The 15,865-nt window shown below is 45.4% G+C and overlaps 1 protein-coding gene across 1 annotated transcript in view; it reads right to left on the bottom strand.

Annotated features, from left to right (window-relative positions):
• Window positions 1–15,865, bottom strand: part of POLR1A (RNA polymerase I subunit A) — a 70,416-nt gene that overhangs the window by 45,622 nt on the left and 8,929 nt on the right. The window contains 5 exon segments of the mRNA XM_043988292.1: window positions 422–652; window positions 2,800–2,922; window positions 3,026–3,196; window positions 13,551–13,734; window positions 13,980–14,085. Of these exon segments, the coding sequence (XP_043844227.1) occupies window positions 422–652; window positions 2,800–2,922; window positions 3,026–3,196; window positions 13,551–13,734; window positions 13,980–14,085 (815 nt within the window).

Raw genomic sequence — 15,865 nt, 5'->3', positions numbered from 1 at the left:
GAGTTCCCACCAATGTGCTCAGGACTGGACTAGACCCTGTGGAAAATACAACAGCAAAGTAGAACCGAGTGCCAAGTGTTATGGGAGGCAGGAGATCATCAAAGGAAAGAACATGGATATGTCGAGAAAACCCAATGAAAGAGGTGGCCCTGGAAGCCAGGTATGTTTATATCTACCTTCTCTCCTCCCCTCCCCCCACCTCCTGTACTAACTGGGTGTGAAAAGCACAGTTCCCCCCACCCCCCAGTATGAATCACAGGAAGCTCCCCTTGGAGCTGGCCAACATGGCCAAAGAGAGGAAGACCAAAGACAATGCTTGTATTTCAGAAGCAACTTGATAGGATGGCTACAGCCCTGGAATCGAGTGAAAGTGTAGGTAAAGAGGAGGTGTGTTGGCAGGATAAATCCAGATGGCACTTACAACTTTTGCTCCTTGGGGCTTCAGTGCGCCAGTGGCAGGGGTGAGCAGCTGCTTGGCCACGGCCTCCCGCTGGGCCACGTCAGCGGTGCTGAGAGCTGTGCGGCTCCCATCCTCATTGATGACCATCGAGGCCCCGGGGTGCACATTGGGGCCATTGATGACCGCTTGTCTCAGCTCCTGCACGTTCCATGGAGTCACCGGTTGAGGGTAGGTGAGTTTTGTGGCAAACACCTGAAAACAGACACAAGCCTTACGACACTGGGCAAGAAGCTACAAAACTCTTCTTCAGCGGTTGCCTTCCTCCTCAGGAGCCTCCATTCCTGCATTTAGCTGTGTGGACAACACATTTTTTTAAACCAGATCTATTCTTTTATTAGTCTAGGGAACATCTAGTTGAGGAAACTCTCTATACCAATGCAGATTAGAGGCACCCTGGAGGAGTGGATAGAGTGATGAACTTGGAGTTAGGAAGACCTAGGTTCAAATCCCCCCTCAGACACATACTAGCCGTGTGACCCAAGCCAAGTCAGTCCCCCTCTCGGTGCAGAACAGATGTGCATCTGCATTGGTTGAGTTCCTCCCTCCAGCAGCGAGGTCACAGGTCCAGTGCAAAGACAATAATCATCCCAAGTGTCCGGTGCCCCTGGGCTGGCAAGATGCCTTATATACACAATTGCACTAAAACACCACTACAACTCTGAGGGAGCCACTGCAAGGACTGACTTTAACTGTTACATAGGAGGAAACTGAGGCTTCTCAGAGATGAAATGACTTGCCCACGGTCACAGAGACAGCACGAGCCTGAGGTGAGACATGAAATGCAGCCTCCTTGACCTCACGGCCAGAGCCTCATCTACGATCCCCGCCAAGATGCTAAATCAAACCCGTCCTCTGTGATGCTCAGCAACATCCAAGTCCCTGAGACACTCTGGAGTCTGGGGGGCTGCTGCCACGCTGGCTAGGGGCTGGCGCAAAGTCAAGGCCTTGCCATGGAGAGCAATGGGCCAGACTCTGGAATGGGACTCTCTTTACTCCACTGTCCCCAACGTTCTCCGGCAGAGGATTCCTTTCCCCAGGGGTCTGGCTGGCATGGGGCCACAAGTCCTCTGGCTTACCTCTCCAAGCTCCCCCCATGGAGCCTAAGCAGCCCCTGGAGAGATGAGGCAGCTGGCATCCAAGCCGCGATCTGTGGGCTTCGACTCCGCTCATTGTCATTACTCCACAAACCCCGGAGAGCACCACAGGGAAGGAAGGAAATCCAGCTCCCCATGGAGGGAATTCAACTGTTGCCTCATTAGCAACCCAGAGGTATAATGAAACCAAAGTCCAAGGGCAGGCGGCTGTTAATGAGGGATGGCGCTAACCTGACAAAGCTAGAGAACTAGCAGGAAGAGGAAACCGTAACTGGACCCCTGAGGGCAGCTCCTGGGGAGGAGCTATGGGGCGTGGCCTTGGGAGGTCAGGTGATCTGGGTTCAGGGGACCCTGTCTAAATCCCTTCACCTCCTGGGGTCTCTTTCCTTATCTGTCCCTTGGGACTCTAGATCTAGGGGCCTATGATCCTATGGGTGACCTTTAGCAGGTTGCGTATCCATCCACATCTTTCATCTGTAAAATAATGGGGTTCAACTAGGGGCTGTGCTACCCAGCCCAGGGCAAGGGACTGCACACACAGGGCCTTCCACTGGCAAGCCAAGAGGCTTGGAAGAAGCGGCCTCCAGGAGCCCTCACACTTCAACCCCAAGGCTGGCCTCCTCGTAGGGCCCTAAAATGGGTGGGGACCCTCCCAACCTCACAGGGTTACTGTGAAGGCCCAGTGAAGTAAAGGAGGGAGACTGAGGCACAGCTTGCTGTCTGGTGAAGATAAGGACAAGCATCTGTGAAATACCTACTGCGCGCGAGAAGCCAGGAACAGAGGGAAAGAAATGCTTCTTTCCAGCTGGGCTTGGCTGCATTTGGGCTCAGGCAGCAAAGTAAATACTAATAACAACTGATATTCATCAAGAGCACTGAGTTTGCAAAGTTTCCCACAAACGCCATCTCATCTGGGTGTAATCACCCCACGAGGGAGCTATTAATGTCCCTGTCTCACAGAGGAGAAAGAGCTGACACACACGTGGAAAGCTGCCGATTCCCAAGCCTGCACTCCCTCCAGCAGCCTGGCTCTGACCTCTCTTTGAGGCGTGCACAGGGACGGGTGGGCAGGAGTCCTCTGGGTGGTGAGTGGGCTGGGGCCAAGCAGGAGTTAAGAGGTATGTGTTTGTGTCCCTGAATGCCAACTACCTGCACGCAAGTGGGCAGACACTCAGGCCCTCCCTCCTGGAGCCTGTGCAGACCACTCCCCCCGGCCCGCGGCAGCCCTTCAGCCCCTTGACTCACCATGGGGATCCCAATCTCATTGGTGTTGATGTACATGTCTGGGCAGATGACTGAGCGAGCGGCATAGTCGACACGCTTCCCCATCATGTGCTTCCGAAACAAGCCTTCCTTCTTCTCCAGGATCTTTTGGGGTAAGGGAGACAAAGGAAATGGATGAGAAGCGGGCGCTGTCTCGCTGTATGTATGTGGCCCTCCCCAGAGGCAGGGGAGATGACCGGTCACTCACCTGCCGGATGCCGGGGTACTTCTCCATCATTAACTTGTCCATGTCACTATCAAACACAATATTGACATGGCTCTGAAGGCGGATCCAAATGCCATAGAGCTTCTCTGTGAGGGACTGGCCTGGAATCATGGCAAGAAAGGAGCGGTCCATTGGAACAGAAGACTCTGCCTCCTGGGGGGGAAACATCAAAGAGAGTGAGTGGGACCACAAGCCCCAGTCCCACCAAGTCAGAGGACCCAGCCCTCCCTTTCCCCCAGATGTTCAGAGCCACAGGGTGCCCCAGACTGTGTTCCAAAGCATCTAGGATGTTTCCAACTTGCTTTGCCTTAAACAAAGTTGGCCTCCTAATGTTAAAGTGAAGGTGGGAAATGAACAGAATTTTAGAAAAGTTAAATGTGATAGACCTCTGGAGAAAAGAGAATGGGAAGAGAAAGAAGTATACCTTTTATTCAACATCACATGGCACCTTCACAAAAACTGACCATTTATTAGGGCATAAAAACCTCACAACCAAATGCAGAAAAGCAGAAATATTAAATGCATCCTTTTCAAACTGTAATGCAATAAAAATGATAATCAACAAGAAACTGTGGAAACATAGATTAAAAATTAATTGGAAACTGAATAATCTAATCCTAAGGAATGAGTGGGTGAAAGAACAAATCATAGAAACAAAAAATAATTTCATCAAAGAGAATGACAACAACATGCCAAAATTTATAGGATGCAGCCAAAGCAGTACTTAGGGGAAATTTTACATCTCTAAATGCTTAAATCAATAAAAAAAAGAGAAAGAGATCTATGAATTGGGCATCTAACTTTAAAAACTAGAAAAAGAACAGGTGAAAAAAATCCCCAATTAGATGCTAAATTGGAAATTCTGAAAATTAAAAGACATTAATAACATTGAAAGCAAAAAAACAGTGAATCAATAATAAATAAAACTAGAAGCTGGTTTTATAAAGAAAAAAAGTAACATGAACCATTGGTTTATTTAATTTGTTTTAAAAAGAAGGAAAACCAAGTTTACCAGTATCAAAAATGAATTCACCACCAATGAAGATGAAATTAAAGCAATTACTAAGAGCTATTTTGCCCAATGATATGCCAATAAATCTGACAATCTAAGTGAAATGTATTAATATTTACAAAAATATAAATCACCCAGATTAACAGAAGAGGAAATAGAATACTTAAATAACATCATTTTAGAAAAAGAAATTGAACAAGCCATCAATGAGCTCTCTAAGAAAAAATCCCCAGGGCCAGATGGATTCACTAGTAAATTCTACCAAACATTTAAAGAACAATTAATTCAAATACTATATAAACTATTTGAAAAAAATAGGTAAAAAAAGGAGTCCAACCCAATCTATTTTATGACACAAATATGGTGCTGATATTTAAACCAAGAAGAACAAAAACAGAAAAAGAAAACTATAGACCAATGTCCCTAATTGACTGATGCAAAAATTGATGATTAAAAAAATGGTGCAAAATTTTTAAATAAAATACTAGCCAAGAGATGCAGCGACATTTCACAAAGCTCATATAAGATGACCAGGTGAGATTCATGACAGGAATGCATCAGCACAACTGACCACATTGATAACAAAACCAACAAAAAACCATGATTTTCTCAAGAGAAACAGAAAAGGCTTCTGACAAAATATAATACCCATTCCTATTAAAAACACTGAAAAGCATGGGAAAAAATGATAGGATAAAATGAGGAGTGGTGTCTATCTGAAACCATCAGCCAGCATTATCTGTAATGGTAATAAGCTAGAAGCCTTTCCAATAAGCAAGCATGTCCATTATCACCACTATTATTCAATATTGTTCTAAAAGAAATTGAAGGAATTAGAATAGGCAATGAGGAAACTAACCTATGACTCTTTGCAGACAATATGATGAAATACTTAGATAATAAACTAAATAACTAGTTGATATAATAAACAACTTTAGCAAAGTTGCAGGATATAATATAAACCCACACAAATCATCAGCATTTCTATATATTACCAACAAAGTTCAGCAGTGAGATAAAGAAATTCCATTTAAAATAACTGTGGACTGGGGCAGCTAGATGGAGCAGAGGATAAAGCACCAGCCCTGGATTCAGAAGGACCTGAGTTCAAATCCAGCTTCAGACACTTGACACTTACTAGCTGTGTGACCCTGGGCAAGCCACTTAACCCTCACTGCCCCACAAAATAAATACATAATGAATGAATGAATGGAATGAACGAACAAACAAATAAATAGACAGATAGATAGATAAGGGTGACTGTGGACAATAAAATTTTTGGGAGTCTACCTGCCAAGACAAACCCAGGAACACAATTACAAAAGACTTTTCACACATAGAGTCAGATCTGAACTGGAAAAATATTAATTACTCATGGGTAAGAAGAGCCAATATAATAAAAAAGACAATTCTATCTAAATTAATTTAATTATTTGTGCCCCATCAATCAAACTACCAAAAAATATTTTATAGAGCTACAAAAAATAATAACAAAATTCATGTGGATAAAGAAAAGGTCAAGAATATCCAGGGAATTCATGGAAAACAAATGTGAAGGAAGGTGAACTAGCCATACCAAATCTCAAATTGTATTTTAAAGGGGTGAGCATCAAAACAATCTGGTACTGGCTTAGAAACAGAGTGGTGGATCAGTGAATAGATTAGGTCCACAAGACACAGCAGTAAAAGACCATAGTAATCTAGTGTTTGATAAACCCAAAGATTCAAGCTTTGGGGACACGAACTCTATTTGACAAAAATTGCTGAGAAAACTGGAAAGCAGTTAGACAGAAACTAGGTATAGCAAACATCTTACACTGTATGCCAAGATAATATCAAAATGAATAAATTATTTAGATGTAAAGGGTGACATAAGTAAATCAGAGGAGCATGCAAAAATGTACCTGTCAGATCTATGGACAAGGAAAGAGTTTGTGACCGAGAAAGAAAAAGAGAGCATTACGGGAAATAAAATAGATAATTTTGATTATGTAAAATGAAAAGGTTCTTTGTACAAACAAAACTAAAGCAGCCAAAATTAGAAGGAAAGCAGGAAACTCAGAAAACATTTTCACAGCAAATTTCTCTGATAAAGGCTTCATTTCTCAAATATTTAGGGAACTGAAACAAATTTATAATAACAAATTTAATAATAATGTATTTATTCTTCAGTGGATGAATGATTAGCTACGAACAGGTAGTTTTCTAGAAGAAGAAATCACAGCTATCTATAACCATGAAAAAATACCCTAAATCACTATTTATTAGAGAAATGCAAATTGAAAGAACTCTGAGATACCACCTCATACCTATCAGATTGGCTGACATGACAGAAAAAGAAAATGACAAATGCTGGCTGGGATATAGAAAAATAGGGCCACGAATGCATTGTTGGTAGAGATGTGAAATAGCTTCAACCATTCTGGAGAAGAATTTGGAACTGGGCTATAAAACTGCACAAATCCACTATACTAGGTTTACCCCAAAGAGATCAAAGAAAAAGTAAAAGCACTTATTTGTGCAAAAATATTTGCAGCAACTCTTTTTTGTGGTGGCAACGAATTAGAAATCGAAGGGATGCCCATCCACTGGGGAACAAGTTGTGGCATATGATTATGATGGAGTACTGCTGTGCTATAAAAAATGACAAGAAGGATGGTTTCAGGAAAACCTGAGAAGGCTTATATGAACTCGTGCAAAGTGAAATGAGCAGAACCAGAACTGTTACAGAGTAATAGCAACATTTTAAGGATGATAAGACTATGACAAACTTCCCTACTGTAAGCTAGATAACGATCCAAGACAATTCCAAAGGATCCATGATAAAAAAAGCTTCAGAGAGAGAAATGGTGAACTCTAAGGATTGAAGCATCCTTTTCTTGCCCTTCATTTTATTTTATCTTGTTTGGGTTTTCTTTTGCAACATGGCTAATGCAGACATGTTTTGTATGACTTCACATGTACAAACCACATCAAATTGCTTGCCTTCTCAAGGAGGGGGGAGGAGCTTTGCTTGCACCCACCTAATCAAGCACAAGATAAGGCAGGCAGTATGGGAGAAGAAAAGGATTCTGGCCCAAACCTGGTGAATTGGAGAAGACTTCAGTCTAGGAGTGAACCTAAGGATATGCATGAAGGGAAAGAGTCTAAGGGAGTAAATACAAACGTGTGTATTAAGGTAGGAAAGCTCCACTTGTCATCAGCAGAAGGGGAGAGGGCTATTGTCCCACCTCTGCCATGTGTTACCTATCTGACCTTGGACAAGTCACTGAAGGAACTGAGCAAGGTGACCTGTGAGGCCTTCAACGCCAAATCTATGATCCAGAGGTTCACCTTTCCATCAACTTTTCTGTCCGCAGGAGGCTAGGCCCCGCAGCACAGTCCTGTCAAGGAGTAAGCACACAGCCTGTACCTGCTGAGCACAAATGTTAACCACCCATCTTCCTCCTGCTTAAAAAAAGGGACAGTGAGCAGGAACACGAACGCTGTGAGGATGCCCAGGTCGGCCTAATGTCAAAGCCCATGCCGGGCAAGGAAGCCGCTGTGTGAAGGCCAGGCCATATTAAAAGGTGCTTTGGCCACCTGAGCAGCGTCTCAGCTCCCCGGTACCCCTCAGACAAGGGTACGCCCCAAACACATGCAGTCCTACAGCACCACCTAGTGACGCCGAGGAGGAAAAGCTGGCCCCTGGTGAGAGGGAAGGGTGGGGGATGAACTGTTGCAGAGGGGAGCAGAGTCCCTTGATGAAATACAGAGGGAAACTGTCCCTCAGGATCAGGGGGACAGGGGAGGCAAGAGCTGAGGCTTCATTAATAGAGATCTAGACATACCAGTGGCAAGTGAAAGGATGCTCCCCGTTATTCACTCAATCGGCAAGTATTCATTAAGCGTCTCCTATCTCACTGGGGAGGATCCCCATGGGGCTCTGTGGAGGAGGAGAGGGAGGAGGCTACGGGAAAGATTTGAGACGCTCCCATCTACTGGGAATAATGTTAGTATGTCATTTGTTTCTTGGATAGGAGCTGTGAGTTCATGAGTATTGGGAGTTCCCAGGGAGGAATTCCTTTTCCCAATGCAGATCAATCTGGTTACAGACCATTTAAAGAGGTTAAGTGAGTTGTCCAGGGTTCCACAGCCAGTATATGTTAGAGGCAGCATTTGAATCCAGTACACAAGTACACCGTTTCTCTGTATAAAAGGGAAGAGATATGGGGGTGGGGGGAGTGTCTGGTTAGTGAGGGTGCTAGGAACCCTAATAGTGTGGGGAGCAAAATAGGCCAAGCGAGGCCTTCATCCAGTGATGGGCAACAGCAACAAGCAGAGCACAACCTCCCCAATTACTGATGGAACTGAGATTGGGCGGGGGGGGGGGGGGGGGGTGTTACTGAAGAGGAGAAAGTCCCTTGAGGTAGAAACAGGGCAGCTCTTGAGGGGAGAGGAAGGACAAAGCCCTTCTGCTAATGGGGCTGCAAGGACAGGGCAAATTGTTCTGGAGACTCTACCTCAATGCTCTCTGTGCCCATCAGTACCACATCACTAAAATGCAGGTAAAACCTGGGCTTGTCAGGAACTCTGCTCACCATCGGGCTGGAGAGATGTACGTCATCTGAGTGACATTAAAGAGGGAGGGTTTGGATTTTTGGGGGGGGGGCAGGGAGGAGTGTGGCTCTAAAATGATTTGTCACCAGACTTTGGCCAAATGAAAAAGATTTTGACAGGGAAACTCTTTTGCTTCTGTTTTCTCTACCAAAGGTAATGATCTCCAGACAGGAAGAGCTGGAACAAAGTGGATAAATGGAATGGAAACCTATTATAAGGGAGGGAACGGTGAGAAAGCCCCCTGGCTGCCATCCTCAATGATTTCAAGTCACCAGCTTGAAAGAATCAGAAATCTGCGTGATGGCTAAAATATCGTATGACCTCGAAACGATCATGGAGAAATGCTCAAAGACTAGAGATGGACAAAAGTCATAAAACGTTCAAAATGGACAAGGAAATGAATTACTCAAAGATAAGCTAATGAACCTGATTCCACTTCAAGGCAAAGTTCTAGAGCAGAAGCAGGAAAGTACCGAAGAGTGACCACGAGGAGTCGTCAGTGGGTGAGACAAGCATTTATCCAACACCTACTATGTGCCGGTCACTCTACGTCTCTCTCACTTGATCCTCACAACAACCCTGGGAAGCAGGTGCTACTATCAGAACCATTTTACAGTTGAGGAAACTGAGGCAGACAAAGGCTAAGTGATGGGTCACATATGTAGTAAATGTTGAGGCTGGATTTGAACTCTGGACTTCCTGACTCCAGGCCACCTGATCACAGGTACACCAAGAGAAAGCCCCAGAACATGTTGATCATAAGTCTCTCATGACATCCTTCTGGGTTAGGTGGAGACGCATAAGCTAAGGCAGATGTTGTCATAACTGGTCGAGGGAGCAGACCCAACAAGTCAGATGTTCACCCCAAGGGAAAGCTCTCAGTGGCCCAGATGAAGGCACAGCTGGAACGCTCACCAAGTTCTTCAAACCTGCAACACCAAGGGGGACAGCAAACTCACTGACTGATGGAATCGGGGACCCAGAAGCCCATCAGAGACCAGAACGGTGGGTAAGCTCTAAGATGAAATTAAATGGGAATAGATGTAAAGTCCCACATTTACACAAGTCGGGATAAAGGAGATGCTGCCAGACCACAGCTGGTGTTTAACAGGCTGAGTAGACCACAACCTCAGTGCGGCCAAGTGTGAGGCAACAAGCAACCCCAAAACCCTGTGTGATCTTAACATGACCCAGTGAGGGGCCAGGATAGGACTGCCCTCTGCCAAGGCAGCCCCAGCCCATCTATAACACAGGGCCTCAGCGAGAGGGCTGAGGCTCGGAGATGAAGGGACAAGCCCCAGGCCCCCCAGGTGGCTGATGTTTCATGTGCCGCTCTCTTCCCCCCAAGCCATGATGCCTTCCTTCCCCAAGGCCACACTAAAGCAAGCTCAAAGTCCAAACAGACGGGGGACAGTCCTGGGAACTCCGTGTCAGAGGAGCCACACTCCAGGGAGGACAACAGCACGTCCACGTCAGGGCGTCCAGCCCGGGAGCAGCCTGAGGGATGGGGCCAGGGACAGTTGGGCTCAGAGGCTGCCCCTGAGGAACTCGAACAAGAAACAGGTACGGCTACCAACCACCGCTGCCATTCAACAGAAGCAAAACCATTCTCAGGATGAGCCCCCAGCACCAGCAGCCACGCAGAGGCCGGAGTCCAGGCCCGGCCTAGCCCCCGGCTCCCAGAGAGTGAGCAATGCTGCTGCATCCCTCCGTAGTGATGCAGCAGAGGCACCAAAAGGACCCGATAACCCCAGGATGCCGCCAAGACAGTGGGTGCCACCTCGTGGTGGGTGCAGGTTCTATCAATGAAAACTCCTGCAAGAGCACTCAGGCTTCAGAGACCTGGGATGGATTAACTGCTCCCAGGACGACAGACACCATTACTCAAAGGCATCTCAAGGGTCACCCAATCTGGGACTTCTGCTGGCATCCACAGACCTTCCCTCCCCTGAGGGTCCACAGATACATCCAAGGGGGCTGTGAACTCAGAGGGCAGAAAAATGCAATAAAGTCCGAACCTCAAGAATCACATCTTTATTTTCACTCACTTCTAACGCTCAGCGTTTCCTTCCACTAAGAATTTTTAAATTCTGAAAAGTGGCCTGTCGGCTTCGGCAGACTGCTGAAAGGCCCCAGGTGAATCGACCCAACTCCTCATCTAGTCCGGCCGAGTTTTACAGGTGGGGCCATGTGAGAGGGGAAAAGATCCGTCCACACAAAAACCCTCCCTCCGAGCCCTATTCACAACAGCCTCATGCTGGAAACAGCACCTCTGTGAAAGGTTTAGGGAATGGGGGCTGAGCGACATGGAATAGGATTGTGGCATGAGAAATGCCCAACACAAAGAATACCCAGATAGGTGGGAAAACTTGTATGAAACGGTGCCCAACAAGGGGAAAGCAGGGCCACAAGAACAATGGTACAGTGGAAAAAACAGGACTCTGGGTCCCCCCCCCAGAGCTAGCTGTGTGAGGCCCTGGGCAGGCAACCAACCTAGCGTCTCCCCCCAGCCCGGGCCTCAGTTTCCTCATTCATAAAATGAGGAGTGGGGCCTCTAAGGGTCCTTGCAGCTCAACAACAGCATAAATGTGCACAGTGTAAATGATAAAACTGATAAGCAGAAAATGTGCTCCAAGGCGGACCCACCCACACAGGAGGCCCTCACTCCTACTACTGTGGTGAGTTAACGTGTAGGTTTTAAAAAGTCTATGGTTTTGGGGCAGCTAGATGGCGCAGTGGATAGAGCACCAGCCCTGGAGTCAGGAGGACCTGAGTTCAAATCTGGCCTCAGACACTTCACACTTACTAGCTGTGTGACCCTGGGCAAGTTATTTAACCCCAATTGCCTCACTTAAAAAAAAAAAAGTCTATGGTTTTGTGCACACTCACAATCTTCCTCAGGTTTATATAACTATATGTGTTATTTTGTGAACATTTTGCTGAGAGAGGTTAAGAGCCTAATTTTTTAGAGGAAAAAAAAAAACCCAGATAGTATCGGATCCTCCTGATGCACCCCTGGCCTACAGAAGAGGATCTGATTTTTGGCCAAGGAAACTAATGAAACCATCTGTTACAGCAAGGACCAGTTTTAGCTGAACTTAGCACCTCCCTAGGGCCTAGCCCAGGGCTCTGTGATTGGCAGATGTTAGGTGAATCAGGAAGGGAGGGAGAGAGGCAGGGAGAAGTGATGGGGGAGGGAGGGAACAGAGTTAGAGAGGGAGAGAGGGAGGGGAGGAGGCAGAGATGGGAGGAAGGGAAGTGACAGAAGGAGGAAGGGAGGGATGGAAGGGAGGGAAAAGATGGGGGGAAAGGGAGGGAGGGAAGGAGGGAAAGAGGCAGAGATGGAAGGAAGGAGGGAGGGAGGGACTTCAGAATTAAAACACAGCTAAGCAGATTCCAGGAGAGTGAGGTTTTTTCACCATACCATGCTGACTTACACTACAATGAAAACAACTGTTAGAAAAAGTTGTGGGATGGGAGGGAGAGATTGTCATTTCCTTTGTAAAATGAAGGGTTAGAGGAGATGACTCCAACAGAGCAGATGACAGTCACTGTAAAACAAGTTTCAGACCTTCGCCTGTTAAATAAACATTAGGTGCTTTTAGTACAGTTACATTCTCATGCCACACAGAATCCCTCGATCATGTGAGCAATGGTAAATAGATTTCTGAATAACCAACTCATTGAACTTTGAAAAAAAATGACTAAAATACCCTCAATGAACTCATCTTTTCAAATGATCGTGGAAGGAAAAATCCACAGCCTTTAACCCTGAGAGGCCGTTGCTAAGCACAGGCCTTCTCAAGGAGGCTGAAGCCTGAAAGATTTCCACATGCTTGGAAATCTATTTCACAGAAAGTGGGTTTTGAAATGGAAACAAAGTCTACGTCAGCAACTGAGGAGAAGCTTAACAAACTGTGGTACATGAATGTCATGGACTATCATGGCAGCCTAAGGGAAATGGTCAGAAAACTTGCTGATTTCTATGAACGAGCTCAGAAAGCAGTGAGCCGTGCAGACAAACAAGAGTCACGAAGGGGATGGAGAGAAGCCCACAGCCACAGTGCCTGTGCCAGGGCCCGGGAAAGCTCCCTCCCTCCTGCCCGGGGGCACTATCTACACTGGCAGGCTTGGTGCGCAGGCTGCTTTTCTTCTGGCTTTCTTTTTTCATTTTTTGCTCTAAGAACTGAGTTTCTGGGCCAGGGAAGTGAGGCAGGTGAAGGTGATAAAAATAAAGGAGAAGTGGATAAAGCACCAGCCCTGGATTCAGGAGGACCTGAGTTCAAATCTAGCCTCAGACACTTGATACTTACTAGCTGTTTGACCCTGGGCAAGTCACTTAACTCTCACTGCCCCATCAAAAACAAAACAAAACAAAACAAAACAAAAACAAAGGAGAGACGGTAAGCTTAGGACGAGTCGGTTGGTATTCTCCCTGAATTCGTGCAGGGCAGAGGTGGCCCAAAAGTAAAGTCAGAGACAACATGGGGTTTAAAACGTGCCCAATCCTCCACACCCTGGGTCATGATAGGACAGAGAGCTAGAGGAATCTTCCAGAAAAATCCTGACCCTATAGGCTAAGCAGAAGGTGACTTGCTTTGACCAAGAAGACACGGCCCAGCCCCTCACACTGAGCAGATATTCAGTAATGTCAGTCCAAATGAACTGAGCAGGACTAGAACCCCAGCCCAGGGCAAGACTCCTTCCACTATGCCGCAAAGTCTAAGCCAAGGCTCAAGTGACAGGTGCAAGGTCTCCAAAGAGCTAACCAAACAAAATTCAGGTCAGTTCCAGAGAGAGCCCTGACCTTCTTCAATGCCCAATCAGCTTTTTTTGTCTCAGCAATTCACCAGACCAGCCCCGGGTTAGTTGTGAACAAAGGCACAGTCACGGTACCTCTGGGGAGCCATCCTGGATTTCCTTCTCTGTTACACCTGTGCCCTCACTTGGTAGGGCCTGTTCTTGGGCCATCAGAGCCAGAAGCTTGCGGATCAGGACCACGTCCTTCAAAACAGCCTGCAAGTTCACCGTCTGGCCATTGGTAAACATCTGATCCCCGAGGCGGTTGACTGGGCGATACCTACAATGCAACACAAGGGTTAACATGTCAAGGAAAAAAAGCAGAAGCTTCTCTCTCACCTCTGTTACTAAAGAAGCAACTAAAACACACACACACACACACACACACCCACCAAAAGGAATCTAGACTGGAAGAATTCTTTATTCTAATTCTCTCCTGACTTGGGGGTTGGGGGGAGGAGGGGGGGGGTTGTGATATGGTATCATTCAATTCTCCTTCCAAGCTGTCATGGAATTAGGAATTACCTGGAAGGTGGCACTACCACAAGGTCCAAAAAGAAGATATTTGGATTGAATTTGGATTCTACGCCAGGATCCTCCAAACCGGAGAAAAGATAGTTCAGAAAGAAACCTATGATTGAAAGCAAATAAACTTATTATATCAAATAGAAGAGCATCAAAATGAAAAGAAACGTTCAATAGTTTCCACACAGGAGCCAAATGAGAAAGGAGATTCTTGGTGATTAATAAGCTTAATGACCAAAAATTTTATTTCCTTCTAAGGACATGAGGAAAGCTGTCTAAATCAAATTATCAAGGTGAATTCATGACAAGTATAGATAAAATAAAAAGAACTACTGGAAACTACTGCACAAATTTATACAGCAACAAAAAGTAAGAATTTAAAGGAAGTTCAGAAGTAGCCTATGAAGATATAAAATGTAAATCAATTTTCAAAAAAGAAATCAAATTTAAAAATGCCAAATTAAAAAAACAAAACAAAACAAACAAAAAAACCCAGGCCAGACAGATTTACAAGTGCATTCTATCAGACCATTAATGCCTCTGCCAAAAAAATTATTCTCCAAAAGAAAGACTGAAAGCATTTACCAAAATTTCTTGAGAAAAATACAGTCCTGATACCCAAACAAGGGAGAGGCAAAGCAGAAAAAGAAAACTATTGCTACTATTACTAATTAATATTGACATGAAAATTTTAAATAAAATCATCACAAGGAGACTACGGCAATATAGCCAGAAAATAGTTCACTGTAGCCAAGCTGAATTCACGTGAGGAATGCAAAGAGTAGTTTCACGTCAGGATTAGCATAAGCAACATAAAAAAGATAGGAAAACCACAAAACTATTTCAACAGATACAGAAAATTCATTTATATTTTAGAACCCTCAAAAAAGTCTGTCTGATCTAATGTGAACAAGAGCTCTGAACTGGAAGTCTAATGATCAAAAGGCAAAAGATTGGAGGGTTGTTTAAAATTGGAGATGTTCTATTCAATCAAGTAACTTTTTGTGTACTACTTTTGTCTACCTTAAGCGATACTGTGGTGACACAGGATCACAGACTGCGAGTTGGACATGACCTTAGATATCACCTAGTTCGATTCTTACTTTTAAAAGGAGGAAACTAAGACCCAGAAATCGGAAGTGCCTTGCCCATGGTCACAGAGTGACAGCTAGTATTTCAACTCAGGAATCCTCTCAGTCCAAAACTTCCAATTAAAAGCCCTTTATCTATTTTTGTTTGCTTGTTTCCCCTTTGTTTCCATAGCATCATTTATAGCATCAATATGTTTCCATGGCATCATTTATTAACTAGCTCTAAGAAAACACGAAGTGAAATTCGGTTAAGGAGGCATGGGAAGGCAGCTAGGTGGCGCAGTGGATAGAGCACCGGCCCTGGATTCAGGAGGACCTGAGTTCAAATCCAGCTCCAGACACTTGACACTTACTAGCTGTGTGACCCTGGGCAAGTCACTTAGCCCCCATTGCCCCACAAAAAAAAAGGAAGGAGGCATAGGAAGAACAGGTCATAAGCCAAATAACATTACAGTAGGTTTTGCGGTTTCAGAGAAGTTTGGTTCATCTGTGTCAGCAGCAGGACTAACAAATGATTTGGAAAAGGCAGCGCTGTATTGCACAAGGTGTGTACGTATCTCTCAATGTTTTCTATTTCTGCATGTTCAATGCCCAGCCACCGACGTGTTATTGATAAGCAAGCTGTTCAGAATACTGGGAAGAGAAGGGTTCCCATCCCAGCTCTGACCCGACTGCCAGTCCACAGACCAGTCCTTTAACTTCCGCAGGCCTTGGTTTTCCCGTCTATAAAACGGGATTCATGATACTTGCACCGACTACCTCAGAGCAATGTTGTAAGGAAAGCACTCGTCAAGG

This window comes from Dromiciops gliroides, chromosome 2 (assembly GCF_019393635.1).
Source record: "Dromiciops gliroides isolate mDroGli1 chromosome 2, mDroGli1.pri, whole genome shotgun sequence".
Classification (NCBI taxonomy): domain Eukaryota; kingdom Metazoa; phylum Chordata; class Mammalia; order Microbiotheria; family Microbiotheriidae; genus Dromiciops; species Dromiciops gliroides.
The sequence above is the reverse complement of the archived record's forward strand: the minus strand, read 5'-3'. Positions and strand labels throughout refer to the sequence as shown.